Here is a 14,900-nt window from a genome sequence, read left to right as displayed (position 1 = left end):
ATAAGGTGTTTCAGAGGAGTACTGGTCAGGTATTTTGTGGAGTGTCCCTCAATTGGGATTTGTCAGATATTTTTCTCATGATTAGACTGAGGTTATGTATTTTTGGAAAGAAGACCACAGAGGTTAAAAAAGAAACAGTGCCGTTTCATCACATCCTATATCAAGGGTACATACTATCAACATGACTTATCACTGTTAATGTTAACCTTGATCACCTGGCTGCGGTATTTTTTGTCAGCTTTCTCCACTGCAGATTTATTCTTTTTTTGCGCTTTCCATACTTTATTCTTTGGAAGGAAGTTACTAGGCCCCGCCCACATTTTAGGAGCGCTTCATCTCCTTGAGGGTATAAATTGTTTGGAATTCTTCAGTGTGAGAGATTTGTTATCTTTTCCCTCCATTTCCTTATTTGTTCAATCATTTCTTTGTCTTGTGGGTATTTATTTTCTATCGTGGATTATAACCTAGTATTCCTTTATTTTGTTGTTCATATCGTTTCAGTTTTCACACTTGGGAGCTGTTTCAGTTGGCTCCTGTGTCCCTTTGACATACCCCCATCACTGTTTTTTTTCCCTTTTGATAGCACTTTTTTATTTTCTGGTTCTACTTGAACATTTCCTGCTCTTAAGTCTCTTTTAATCTAGATTCATTCCCCACCACACTGCCCTTTTTCTTTCTTTGCCACTTATGTGTTGAAGGAAATGAATCAATATCCTATAGAATTTCCCACATTATGTCTTTAGTGATTGTATCCCTGTCATGTCATTTAACATATCACTCTCTTCTTTTTCCATAAACTGGTAGTTAAGTATTATAGCTTATCAGAGTCAGATTCCCCTTTAAAATTACTTATTTTCTGCTTTATTGAGGTACAGTTGACTAATAAAATTGTAAGATGTTTATAGTGTACATTGTGATGATTTGATACATGCATACATTTTGAAAGGATTCCTCTCATTTAGTTAATTAACTCATCCATCATCTCACATATTTATCTTTTTTTTTTGGTGAGATCATTTAAGTTCTACTCTCAGCAAATATAAATGATACAACAACAATGATACATCAACTGTGGTCACCATGTTACACTTTAGATCCTCAGACCTTATTCATCTTATAGCTGAAAGTCTGTACCCTTTTACCAACCTCTCCCTGATTTCCCCACCTCCTTGCCCCTGGCAACCACTTTTCTACTCTCTGTTTCTATGAGTTTGACCTTTTTTTTGTTTCTACATATAAGTGATACCATGCAGTATTTGTCTTTCTCTGTCTGGCTTATTTCATTTAGCACAGTGCCCTCAAGGCCCATCCATGTTGTAGCAAATGGCAGGATTTCCTTCCTTCTCATGGCCGGATAATATTTCATCATATATATATATCTCACATCTTCTTTTTATATTCAACCATTGACAGATTGTTTACATATCTTGACTATTGTGAATAATGCTGCAGTGAATATGGGAGTGCAGATATCTCTTTGATATCCTGTTTTCATTTCCTTGCGATATATACCCAGAAATGGGATTGCTTGGGCATTTGGTAGTTCCATTTTTAATTTTTTGAGAAACCTCTATGCTGTTTTTCATAGTGGTTGCACCAATTTACGTTCCCACCAACAATGCACAATAGTTGCCTTTTCTCTTCATCCCTGCCAATGCTGGTTATCTTGTCTTTTTGGAGATGTCCATTCTAACAGGTGTGAGGTGATGTCTCATGGTTTTGATTTGTATTTCCTTAATGATTAGTGATGCTGAGCACCTTTTCAGGTACCTCATTTGTATGTGTTCTTTGTAAAAATGTCTTTTCAGTTCCTCTGCCCAGTTTTTAATTGAATTGTTTGATTTTTTGCCATTAAGTTGTGTGAGTTCTTTAATATATTTTGGATATGAACCTCTTACCAGATAACTGATCTGCATATTTTTCTGCCATTCTGTAGGCTGCCCTTTCATTTTGTTATTGGTTTCCTTTGCCGTGCGGAAGGTTTTTAGTTTGACGTAGTCCCAATTTGTTTATTTTTGCTTTTGTTGCCTTTGCTTTTGGTGTCAAGTCCAAAATACCTTTGCTAAGTCCGGTACCAAGGAGCTTACCCTCTATGTTTTCTTATGGGTTCAGGTCTTAAGTTTAAGCCTTTAATCCATTTTGAGTTGATTTTTGCCTGTGGGGTAAAAAAGGGGTTAGTTTCATTCTTTTGCATGTGGTGCCCTGTAGTTAGATATTAAGGCTTATCAGATTCAGATTAATTTTTTGATATATATTCATTAGACTTCCTGTGTACTTACAATTGCATCACGTAATGTCTGGTTTCCTCTTTTTTTTCATGATGTTAAGATTGATCTTTTGGGTCATTATACGTCCATTATAATGTTCCCTACTAGCTTTTTACCGGAAGGTTTTAGCAGCCTTGATGATTATTACCTAGTTGTGTTATTTCATTAGGGGTTTGAAAATACTGATATTCTAATTTTATCATTTTTCCTATACTAACTACCCATTATTATTGTATAAAGACCTTTTCTTGTCAACTCTTTGGATGCCTTGAAATACAGTTTATATAGAACACATAGAATAAATGCCTCATTCTTTTCCTTTGTTTACCAGTTTTCAGAATAATTATGAGTTGATGCCCCAGCACCCTCCAAAGTTGCCCAATAAGGTTTTTATTTTTAAGTATTAATATGAACTTAAGTTTTGACATATTTAATGTATTGGAATCTTCTCTAGCCATTTAGTCATTATTTGTTTCAATACTTGAGTTCCATCTTTGGCCATGAGAAGCTCCTTCAAGTTAGGAATTGTTGCCTTTTGAGATGATCCTAGTAGTCTTAGTAGATTTTTTTGCTTTCCATTATGAAAAGATGTCCTAGGCTTAGTTTGTACCTTTCATGCTTCAGTCTTGGAATTAACCACTTTTCTATGGAACGCTTAGCTCTTTTAGTGAGAAATGGTGTTTAGTGATCATAACCTGAGCCATTGCGGTGCTAATTCTTACTGGGTTGTCATTGTTTCGAGGACTTTTTGGTGAACAAATTCAATGTTTGATTACAGGGTTTTAAAATACACCCAGAATCTTACAATCTTTATTGCTACTGCTGTATTTCAAGTCATTATCACTTTTTGTCTGGATTATGGCAGTAGCCTCTTAAACGGTCTGCCTACTTCTAACCATGCTCTCTATATTAGTCTGTTCTAAAGACAGCAGCCAGAGTGATTTTTTCCCAATAAATTTATTTATTTATTTATTTTTGGCTGTGTTGGTTCTTCGTTGCCGCCCTTGGGCTCTCTCTAATTGCAGCGAGTGGGGGCTACTCTTCATTGTGGTGCACGGGCTTCTTTCTCATTGTGGTGGCTTCTCTTGTTGAGGAGCACGGGCTCCAGGGTGTGCGCGCTTCAGTAGTTGTGGCTCGTGGGCTCTAGAGCGCAGGCTCAGTAGTTGTGGCGCATGGGCTTAGTTGCTCCGCGGCATGTGGGATCTTCCCACACCAGGGCTCGAACCCGTGTCCCCTGCATTGACAGGCCGATTCTTAACCACTGCGCCACCAGGGAAGCCCCAGAGTGATTTTTTTTTTTAAACAAAGAAATCAGATTGTATCTCTCCTCTGTTTAAAGTGTCCCATCTCCCTTGGAGTAAAATCCAAAGCCTTTATTTAGTAACAAGAGCAAATAAAGTGACCATATGCCAAGGTTTGCCTGGGACAGAACCAGTTTATGCTTGTTGTTCTGACATCCTGTCTGATTTATTATTTGGCTCGAGTTTTAAATTTTTTAAATAAAATATTAACAGTTGCATTAAAATAAGTTAGGATAGATTTGGTTGACCAAGTGCTTTGTATTTCTAGCTTCCTCTGTTGTCTTCTTTCTTATATAATATTTCAGATGTATGTACACTAAAGACTTCTTACTTCAACACAAAGATGACCAATAATATCTTGTCCTTCCTCTCCTGACCTTTTCTAGATGTAAGGAAACTAAACCTTTCTTTCAAAGACAACATCCTAGGTGACTACTGATAAAATAATTTCAGTCAGTCAAAAATGGCTGGGGACAGCTAACTCCTTACAGTCTTTTTTTTTTTTAACATCTTTATTGGAGTATAATTGCTTTACAATGGTGTGTTTCTGCTGTATAACAAAGTGAATCAGTTATACATATACATATATCCCCATATCCCCTCCCTCTTGCGTCTCCCTCCCACCCTCCCTATCCTACCCCTCTAGGTGGTCACAAACCACTGAGCTGATCTCCCTGTGCTCTGTGGCTGCTTCCCACTAGCTATCTATTTTACATTTGGTAGTGTATATCTGTCCATGCTACTCTCTTACTTCGTCCCAGCTTACCCTTCCCCCTCCCTGTGTCCTTACAGTCTTGGCAAGTGGGGGGAGAAGCATTGGCCACTGCTATGCTGCTGGTTTTGGAGTTAGCAGCCATTTGTACTGTGGCATGTGTCGTACCTGTGATATATCTTAAGCTGCCAAGCTGCCATTTGACTGGTCAGTGAAAAACCTGGGAAATTATAGGTTAGGCTTATGAGAAATATGTATGGGAAACAGAGGATGAGCAATCCTGCATACAGAGAGTAGTCCTTTATAGTGGCTTTATCCTTTATTGCATAGTGCAAATCAACCACTTATTACTATTTAGTACTTTTAAAATTTTACAATGAATCCTTTTGCCTGAAATAACTGAAAGAGGAAAAAGGAAGTACATGTTTAATGAAAAATGAAGTACTGAATCTCCATTTCTTAGAACAGTTGATGATGACATATAACTTGCACAAAGGTCATCGTTTACCCTCCATAAGGGCCATGGAAGTATCACTGATCATATGAAAATCCAAACACACAGATCTGCTGACACAGCCTTAGCATCTACTTTGTAAGTTAGTGTTTGTTTTAAGAAGACTGCGTTTAAGGTAACAATTTGACACGTGTAGCTGGAGAGAGTGCATTTACATATCATTCTGGGATATGTGATTTTTCATTTAGACTAAATAACTGTTCTAAATTAAATTTTTCTGATATTTTATTATGAAAATTTTCATGCATACAGCAAAGTTGAAGGAATTTTCCTGAGAATACTCTTCTACTAATCACCTAAATTCTTCCATTAACATTTTCATAAACTCACTTTACCACATATCTGTCCATCTGTCGATCCTTCTAGCCATCCATTAAACCATCTTATTTTTTTGATTCATTTCAAATAAATTGTGAGCATCAGTACACATTGCCCTCACTATATGTCATTAACTAGATATATACATAACTGGAAGTATATCATTAAGTAGAGTCCAATATTTGCTTACGTGTATGTTTCATAAAATTAATATACAATGAAGTGCACAAATCTTAAGTGTGCATTTGTTAAATGCATACACCTGTGTAACTTAGGCTTGTGTTTCAATATAGAACGTTACTGTTACCCTAGAAAGTTGCTTCATACTCTGTCCCAGTCAATCCATATTCCTTCCCCAGAGGCAACCACTGTTCTGCACTTCTTCCACCTTAGATCTAAACTAATTTTGCTCGTTTTTGATTCCGCATTTTCTTATTCATACACAGAGTGAAGTCATAGCTATTAATGTGTTGGCTCCAGTGCAGAGCTTTGCACGTAATTAGATGATGCCATTATCAGCTGTTTCCAATAGAAAATCATTTAATTCCAAAAATTGTTTGATTTTTTCATTCAGTTGATGGACTCAAAGTAAAACTTTCGGAAGTTCATTCTGTTGAAGGAAAACCCTTGTCACTGAATGTTAGTATAAATTCATTTAAAGTTCAAAATTGAAGACAAAGGGTTTGTTTTGTGGTAATAATACAACTACAGATTTTGATAAAAAACAATGTCCTGGTAAAAACAATGTCCTTACTAAATCAAGAAATCTGTGGAGCAGAAATGAATTTGTAATTGGTTGAGGTACATACATAATTCATAATTGCATCCAAACATGCTGTGATATCTTACCACTTAAGATAGAAGTGGTAATTGCCAAAATATGTAGGTTTTTGTTTTTATATATACACTAAGTAATGACTATAAAGTTTTGAAATGAAGCTGAAGAGAATATTACTTTAGCATGGCATTAGGACCTTCTTTGCTGTCCATCATCAATCCATTTTTTTAAATGTTTGAGCCTTTGAAGAGCTATTTTGTAAAATAACCCAAGAGTCCTTCTAGGGTGTTGATTGATTTTTAATAAATGAGCCCTCTAAGTGTTGGTTGCATTTTCAAAATCAGTAGAAAATCATTATTCAAAGTATGAATTAATGGAATGCTTAAAGAAAAGAACAAAACAAATTTCAGCTTTTGAAGGTTTAGCAAGTTGCACTTATTATAACAAAGCTTGTAAACAAAGACCTTAACTATTTATTCCTATGAAAACGAGGGAGGAATTGTACACATTAAGTGAGGAAAGCTCAAATGGTATACTAGATTAAATTCTGAAATTTTATAATTGTATTTTGGAGAATCTCCCCTTGTGGGAAGAGTCTCCTCTTGTTGAATGCTTGCTTTTAGCTGGATAAATTTATATTCTGACCTGAAATGGAATGAAATTGAGAAGGCTTACAATTTCATAGCATCTCTATTTGACAAAACATTTAAAATAATTTAGAAAATAAAGACAACTTATTTGATGAGTTTTGTCTTAGAATATTTACTGAAGAAATTTACTTTAGAGGGAAAGAATAGAACTGCGAAAATATGTGGGCTAAAACATTTTCATATATTTGCCTGGAGAGAATATTTTCTCAATTAAAAATTATATCTGCAGGGAAGAGTCAGTTGAAGGTATGGATTATTTCAAATTAACCTTAAAATTAACTTTGAAGACGATTGTGGGCAATTTTATGAAACATTGAAAATAATAAGCATATTGGAAAAATTATTTTTCTTCAGAAAAAATGCCAATGGACATAGTTTTGAGACAGACGTGACTTACAAAGCTGATTAAATTATTAAGTCGGAACTAAGAAAAGTTATTTTGTTTAACTTCTGTTTTAATATTCAGGTAATTATAATGATAAAGTTAAAAAAATTTTGTTTTAAATATACATAGGTATATTAAAATACATAGGTGTATGTTATCTTTTGAACAATTTTGTTTACTTTTTGATAAGTATTTTTAACTTTTTATTTTGAAATAATGTCTAACTTATAGAAAAGTAGCAATATTAATATAAAGGCATTTTGCACACTTTTTATAAACATTCACTAATCTTTAATATTTTGCCTCATTTGTTTTAGCATGCTTTTTTTTTTTTTTTTTTTTTTTGCGGAATGTGGGCCTCTCACTGTTGTGGCCTCTCCCGTTGCGGAGCATAGGCTCTGGACGCGCAGGCTCAACGGCCATGGCTCACGGGCTCAGCCGTTCCGCGGCATGCGGGATCTTCCCGGACTGTGTCCCCTGCATCAGCAGGTGGACTCTCAACCACTGAGCCACCAGGGAAGCCCAGCATGCTTTTTGAATATACATATTCTTATTGTTTTCTGAAACATTTGAGAGTAGGCTGAATACATCATATCCCTTTACGCATTAATACTTAATTATGTATAAAAGAATTTCATTTTTGAAAGTAGTTTTTGAATTGAACTGTCTTTAGGTCGACCAGTATAATGAAACAACGTTGTAATTCAGTACATAAGCGTTTCAAAAAATTGTATCATTTCAGTTATTTTAGTGTTCCCTTTTATCCTCAAAAGAGTCCTAGTCTGAACAGTCATTTGTGTGGTCATCCTAACAATAAGGACATAATAGGCACTCAGTTAATATTTGTTGAGTGATTGAATTTGTGGCCTCCTGCTTCCAATGTTGTCTTTTAGCTGTATGGTGGTGATGACTTTTGTGTTGTGAAATCTCATGATCCACACTCACTTCCCCTGTGCCATGTACACAGCTAGCAGAATATATATAGTGACTTAGACATTGAGAAGAAATATGGTTGTTAAAGAATATATTTTAAGCACCTAAAGATATTGGAATACTTTTTATGAGATCTGGTAGGTTCCAGGGCATTTTTAGAATCATGGCATTTAGAGCTGAAATGGATCGTAGACACACAAGATCTAGCCCAACCACGTATTTTATGGAAGAGAAAACCGATGCTGACAGTTAGGTCATTAGGAAAGTGGGACATTGCTCCATGACTCCTTGCCAAGTTGACTTCTTTAACCTCAAAGATTTTCTTAATGGACATTTTGATAATGAGTTATCAGACTATAAACTATTCTTTATTTTGTCAACATAATAGTAAATCGTGTTTGCCAACAAGACAAAGGGCAAAGACTTTTATTTTTTAGCTCCAGGAGGAATGTGGGGCTAATTTTTTTTTTTGCGGTACACAGGCCTCTCACTGTTGTGGCCTCTCCCGTTGCGGGGCACAGGCTCCGGACGCGCAGGCTCAGCGGCCATGGCTCACGGGCCCAGCCGCTCTGCGGCATGCGGTATCTTCCCAGACCGGGGCACAAACCCGTGTCCCCTGCATGGGCAGGCAGACTCTCAACCACTGCGCCACCAGGGAAGCCTTTTTTTTTAAGTTTTGAAGCCAGGGGGATGGTGCTAGGTATAAAAGAACCCCAAATTCCTTTGAAATTCTTTTTTAAAAGTTTTAAAACTGCAATCAGTTGAATTCTATTTATTTCCCTTTTGTTTTAGTATTCTGAAGAAGCCAATAATCTCATTGAAGAATGTGAGCAAGCTGAACGACTTGGAGCTGTGGATGAATCTCTAAGGTTTGGGGTTTTTTTGCAGTAGTATTTTATGCTTTTTCATGTGAAATGTTAACTTAAGAAAAAGAATACCTCTATTTCTTTTCTTTGTTTAAAGTGAAGAAACACAGAAGGCTGTTCTTCAGTGGACCAAGCATGATGATTCCTCAGACAACTTCTGTGAAGCTGATGGTATAACATTTTTTTTATACTATACATATTAAGATTGTGCCTAAGGAAAAGAAATCCTTTTAAAATAATTTAAAAAATTATTTCTAACAGTTTGGCAGTTCCCCAAAAAGCTAAACACAGAATTACCATATGACTTAACAGTTCAACTCCTCAGCATATACCCAAAAATACTGAAGACAGGGAAGCAGATACTTGTACACCCATGTTCACAGCAGCATTATTCACAACAGCCAAAAGGTGGAAACAACCCAAGTATCCATCAGCAGATGAATGTATGAACAAAGTGTGGTATACACGTACAATGGAATACTATTCAGCCATAAAAAGAAATGAAGTTCTGATACATGCTGCAATATGGATAAACATTGAAAACATTAAGATAAATGAAATAGGCCAGACACAAAAGGACAAATATTTTATGATTCCACTTATATGATATATAGAGAGTAGGCAAATTGATAGAGGCAGTAAGTAGATTTGAGGTTACCAGGAGTTAGGGGGAGGGGAGAATGGGGAGTTATTGGTTAATGGTTACAGAGTTTCTGTTTGAGGTCATAGAAAAGTTTGGAAACAGCAATGATGGTTGCATAACATTGTGAATGTATAAAATTAATGCCATTGAATTGTGCTCTTAAACATGGTTAAAATGGCAAATTTCATGTTATATATATTTTACCACAATAAAACAATTTAAAAAGAAAACCCAGTTTCTGGAAAAGAAAAATTTACCTCCTGAGTTTTGCAGTTCTGTGTACTTAGTAATATATATAATTTTTGTGATATGTACAGGTATTTTGCATAAATAGATAAAAGGTAGAGATTGCAAAAACCTGCTTTTGATATATTGGCCTTGGATTGTTAAATATTTTCCTTAATGATGGGCTGTGTTATTTTTGGAAAAGAGAAAAATGAACCATGAGTTATGTCTGTGACATCTAAAACTAAGCCAGAGCTCTGGTATGATTAAAATCTAGGAGCCCTAGAACCCATTAGAACCATTTGATTTATGGATTTATTTATTTAGATTTATAGATTCTCCTAGTCTTCCTTTTTTTTAGTATCTCCTTTTTTGTAAGTTTGTTAGCCTTTTAATTGGCTAAACAAAATTAAACCAAATTGAGTTTTTGTATCCTTCTTTGGTTCTTTTGGAACAGATTAATGATCTTCTAAAAAATCAGTGAAAAGAACAGTATAGATCATTTTAACTATAAGCAAAAGATTAATCTTGCAACACCCCTTCCCCCCAGCAAAAAGAGGGAAGAAAAAGGGAAAGTACTTATTTTTAATTTGTGGCTTCATTTTGGGAAAAAAAGATACATATGCTTTCCTTAATAAAAACCATGACCATATTTTGGCAGACACATATCTATAATCCTTTATTCCTAATTCTCAAATCTGAAAACTTTGAAAAATGAACATTTTTCTCCTTAAATTTAGTACAGATTCATTCAGTGTGAATATTCATGTTTTTACTGCATGTTTATATTCATGTTTTTATGTGTTTGATTAAAGGTTGCTGTCCCAGTCCCTGCTAGAATAATATTGAACATATGTTGCATGTACTGTATTACCTTTCTAAAATCTGAAAAGTTCTGATTTCCAAAATACATTTGGCCCCAAGGGTGTTGGGTAAAGAACTGTAGACTTATATCTAGCTTTAGGCCAGTAAAGAAAGGGGGTTAAAATGCTCTCCCAACCCTAACTTTGCCATCTTTTCTGCAAGGATTCTTTGGCTTAAACATTGCTATGTGAGATAAAATTCAACTTATAACATGCAGCATAATTTTTTTAGGTCTGCAGTGTTAGAGAAAGAATGGTACTACTTTAACCAAAGTATCCTTTTAGGACTACATGCTTACATTTGTGTCACAAATCAATAAGTCACTCTTTATATGGTGGAGTTCTGTTATCTTGGGTGAATAACTTGTCCATTTATATTTGTTTCTTCTGTTAAAGGAGGGTAAATATTAAAAAAAAATGGACAGCTTTGTAAGGAATAAATAATGTATGTAAATAGTAGGTAGAGGATAGAAGGTATTTTGTAAATCCTAATTAGAAATTTGAGCTTTTGTTATTTGGCAAAATAAGGTTATAGTAACCTTTTTTTTAGTAAAGTTGGGAGAGAGGAAGTATTTGTTGTAAGTAAAATTATGTCAACTAATGTTTATCTCTAACGAGGCAAGATATTAAAAATTTAATCATTCCTTGGTGATTAGTTTTCTGTCTTAAAGTACTCGATGCTGAGTGTTATTTATATATATATTTTAAGAGTCAGAGTTATTTTTTATGAATTTATTATAGTTTGCTATACTGAGGTAATACCTATAGTATTAATTGAGATGAACAGAGATATCTGTTCCTGAACTATGTGATTCCATGCAGATTGTTTTTTAAATTTTTATTTTTACTTCTAGTTATTTTAATTGCTACTTCTGCCTTGGACTCTCAGTTATTTCTAGGTGCTGTCACTGGGCTGTTTATAGAAGCAAATTTTCCCCTAATTTATGACTCTAATGAACTGTGAATTGGGATAAAAATAACGAAGCATAGTTTTATCTTTGTTTTTTAAATGAGAAGTAGGTACTCTAGAGAGCTTGATGGAGTCTTGTGTAAGCATCTTTCTGCTCAGAGTTTTGTCATCTACTTTGGTTGCTTTGGGGCCATTTTCACTCACTTCCTCATTCTTTGTTGGTTCATACTGTTAAGCTTTATCGATGAGTCCGGTATTACTGTGTTATTAACTAATTCCCCAAAGCCACTGAGGACCAGGGGCCATAATTTTTTGGTTTTATTTTAAAGTTACAACACATTATACAAATTTATAGAACATATGAGAAACTAATATCCCACCAATTTTGGTATGTTTTCCATACATCTCTGTAATTAACTTTTCTATAATGCCTTATCTTTTCATTTTATTAGACAGCCTTTGTACTTAACAGTTCTGTTGACTGTGAAATGGTCTATTAAGTTATATCATAATACCAATGCCATAGTTAGTATTTATTATACTCTTACTGTTGTGCTAAGCGCTCTGCACATATAAACTTCTTTATGTCTCACAGTAATGCCATGAGTATTATCTCCATTTTACAAATGAGGGCACCAAGGCATAGAGAATTTACATAACTTGACCAGGGTACCGAAGTGAATAAGTAGTGGGTCCTGGATTTCTAACCCAGGCAGTCTCGCTCCAGGGACCGTGCTCTGCTCTGTTGGACATTTAGGTTGCTTCTGATTTTCCCTTTTATAAATAATGCTGATACAAATATCATCCTGCTTATAACTTTTTGAATATTTAGGATTATACCTTTGGGGCAGCTTTGTAGTGGATCCTGATGGTGGTCATGTAAGAAGGAAGTATTTGGTAACAAACTGTATGGTACTAATATGTCTTCATTTACCTTAGTTACTGATGAACTCATCACATTGTGGTTAATGTGATGAGAAATGTATGGTATATTCTTTGCCTGGACAGCTTATAAGAATTGAATTACTATGTTCCTTCAATTCTAAAATTCACATATTCCTATTTTTTTTTTTACCATTTCTAAAACCAAGAGGCTTTTGTAAACAGTGTGTAATTTAATGTGGCTGTGTTTGTTCCTTCTTTTCCCTTCTTTTTAGGATTTCTCCTAAAAAGGTGTTTTTAAATCCTAGACGCATTGTTACATTTGTGGTGCCTTAGAATCGATGGAATACAGTCTGGTCATATTAGCTTTCTAAGGTTACTGAAAAGAAGGAAGATTATTAAAACATTTTATTTTACAGACATACAGTCTCCTGACGCTGAATATGTCGATTTGCTCCTGAATCCTGAGCGCTACACGGGTTACAAGGGACCAGATGCTTGGAGGATATGGAATGTCATCTATGAAGAAAACTGTTTTAAGTATGTGTCATTTTCATTTCGAAATGCCTGAAAGATGTGTTCATTTCTCTTTATAAACAAATAAACAGAATCACAATGATTTAAAAGAACAAATCAAATTCACCTTATTAAAGGATGTATTTGGACATGGAAATGTACTTGTTCATTAATCCAGTTCCCCTCTGGGGAAACATGAGGACATGCGTTTCAACAAATAATTCTTTGTTCTTTAAAGGACTTAGAACAGTGTTAGACTTTTATGGGAATATGGTAGGTATTTCACAAATGTTCCTTAAGTGAATTATAGAATCTAATTTTTTAAATTAATTTTTATTGGAGTATAGTTGCTTTACAATGTTCTGTTAGTTTCTGCTGTACTAGAATCTCATTTTATAGATGAAGTAACCTAGAGCCAGAGAGATCATATAGTTAGTGGCAGGGAATAGATTAGGATGTATAATTCCTAATTCTCTTTTTGGTGCTCTCTACTCCTCTTTTTGTGGCTATAGTTATTTTACCTGCTTTAAAGTTAAATTCTTTTCAGAGAATAATTATAATTAGTAACATTTGAGCACTTACGGTGTGCCAGGTATTGTGCTAAGCATGTTACATACATCTTCTCCTTTAGTCCTTGTAATAACCCTGTGTTATAGTCATCACTGTTTATAGATGGAGAAACTGAGAGTTGGAAAGGTTAAGTGATTTGTCTAGTGTCAAAGATCTAGTAAGTGGAAGAACCCCCTTTGTACTGTTTCCCACTACAGTGGAAGCTGTCAATCTGATCATTGAGAGACTGAGACATGCTTCAAGTTTGTTCACTTGTAAGCCTCTAGGTTGTAAACAATGTATGTATTGGTTTTTGGAAGGGATGCGTGTGTTTGTGTGTGCCTGTGTGCACACAAGCGTTACGCTATCTCAGAGACGGGGATAGTTCTGGGGAGATTTCTGGAGTTCCCAAATGTGGCAAAAATACATTTCACTTTTTATGTCAAATATACGCATAAGAGATCAGCAGTTTCTTTTTTTGACTTGCAGAATTTCTACAGTTTGGGAAGTGGAGAGTTTTCATTATTTACTCATTTCTGCCACGTGTATCATTTAAATTCTCTTGACTATTATTAGGAATGTTTGGTTTACTGAGTTTATTGACTTACTTCAAAGGTTTTTTTTCCTTAATTTTTTTTGATGTGAACTAAAATAAAGTCCAACTAAAGCATTTGTTAGATTTTGTATAAGTTTTGTAGTTATTTCCTAACTAGTTTATATCATGGTCCCCATAATATTTCTAAAATATGAACAATGTATGAGGCACTAAATTGAGGATGTTAAAATACAATTTACATGTTCTGTTCTCAAAATGTCTCAAGCTGTGCAAATTTGTGAAATAGATAAAAGGACATTAAAACAATCCCTACACTCTACTAAAGATACTAATGAATATTTATTTTGAGATTTAAAAACACTTTAGTGACATACTAACTGTCTCTTTTTTTTCTTGTTAAAAACTACCTATTATTGAAATCATAACAAACTTGATGGCCTCAGGGCAAACTGATGTACTTAAAATTACCAAAGTGGAAAATAGTCTACCCACACTGTTTTTTCCCTTTTTTATTTTAGTGCTTGTGTTGGATATTTACATTTTTTGCTTGTTTGTCTTTCAAGTAGCAGTGTACTTTGTGACACACACACACATATATGATATATATAAAAACATATTAGTAACTGTAGGAGAAGAGCTTGACTGGTATTTTTTTCTTCCTTTGTTTGAAGAGGTGATTAGGAAATGATTTTCTGGCTGCTACAATGGGAAAAGATCAGAAACTATTATCACTAAAACAAATAACCACCCTCCCTTAAAGCAGTTAGAGAAAATAAATATTTTATAAGATCAGTAAAACAATTTTATTTTGGATATAGTCATTAAAAAACTTTCTGAGATAAATTCACTTTTACTTAAATAATTATAACATGATGGGTAACAAATTTATATTTTATACTTTAATTCTTTTGTTTGTAGGCCACAGACGATTAAAAGACCTTTAAATCCTTTGGCTTCTGGTCACGGTGAGTTATTTATTTGCACTGTTATTTTTCAGCCAGTGAACTTTGGTTAGAAGGAAGGAGAAGGCAA

The 14,900-nt window shown here is 34.6% G+C and overlaps 1 protein-coding gene across 3 annotated transcripts in view; it reads left to right on the top strand.

The window, feature by feature from the left end:
- The window catches only part of ERO1A (endoplasmic reticulum oxidoreductase 1 alpha), a 44,485-nt gene that overhangs the window by 12,871 nt on the left and 16,714 nt on the right, over positions 1-14,900 (top strand). For all 3 annotated transcript variants that reach the window (XR_004476578.2, XM_004279355.4, XM_033404773.2), the window contains exons 5-8: positions 8,651-8,727; positions 8,822-8,895; positions 12,667-12,787; positions 14,787-14,833. Coding sequence is in view for 2 of the 3 variants with exons in the window: in XM_004279355.4 (XP_004279403.1) it covers positions 8,651-8,727; positions 8,822-8,895; positions 12,667-12,787; positions 14,787-14,833 (319 nt within the window). In the remaining variant the exon portion in view is untranslated. The remainder of the gene's footprint in view (positions 1-8,650; positions 8,728-8,821; positions 8,896-12,666; positions 12,788-14,786; positions 14,834-14,900) is intronic.

Source organism: Orcinus orca, chromosome 2, assembly GCF_937001465.1.
Source record: "Orcinus orca chromosome 2, mOrcOrc1.1, whole genome shotgun sequence".
Lineage (NCBI taxonomy): Eukaryota > Metazoa > Chordata > Mammalia > Artiodactyla > Delphinidae > Orcinus > Orcinus orca.
This window is presented reverse-complemented; position numbering and strand designations above follow the sequence as displayed.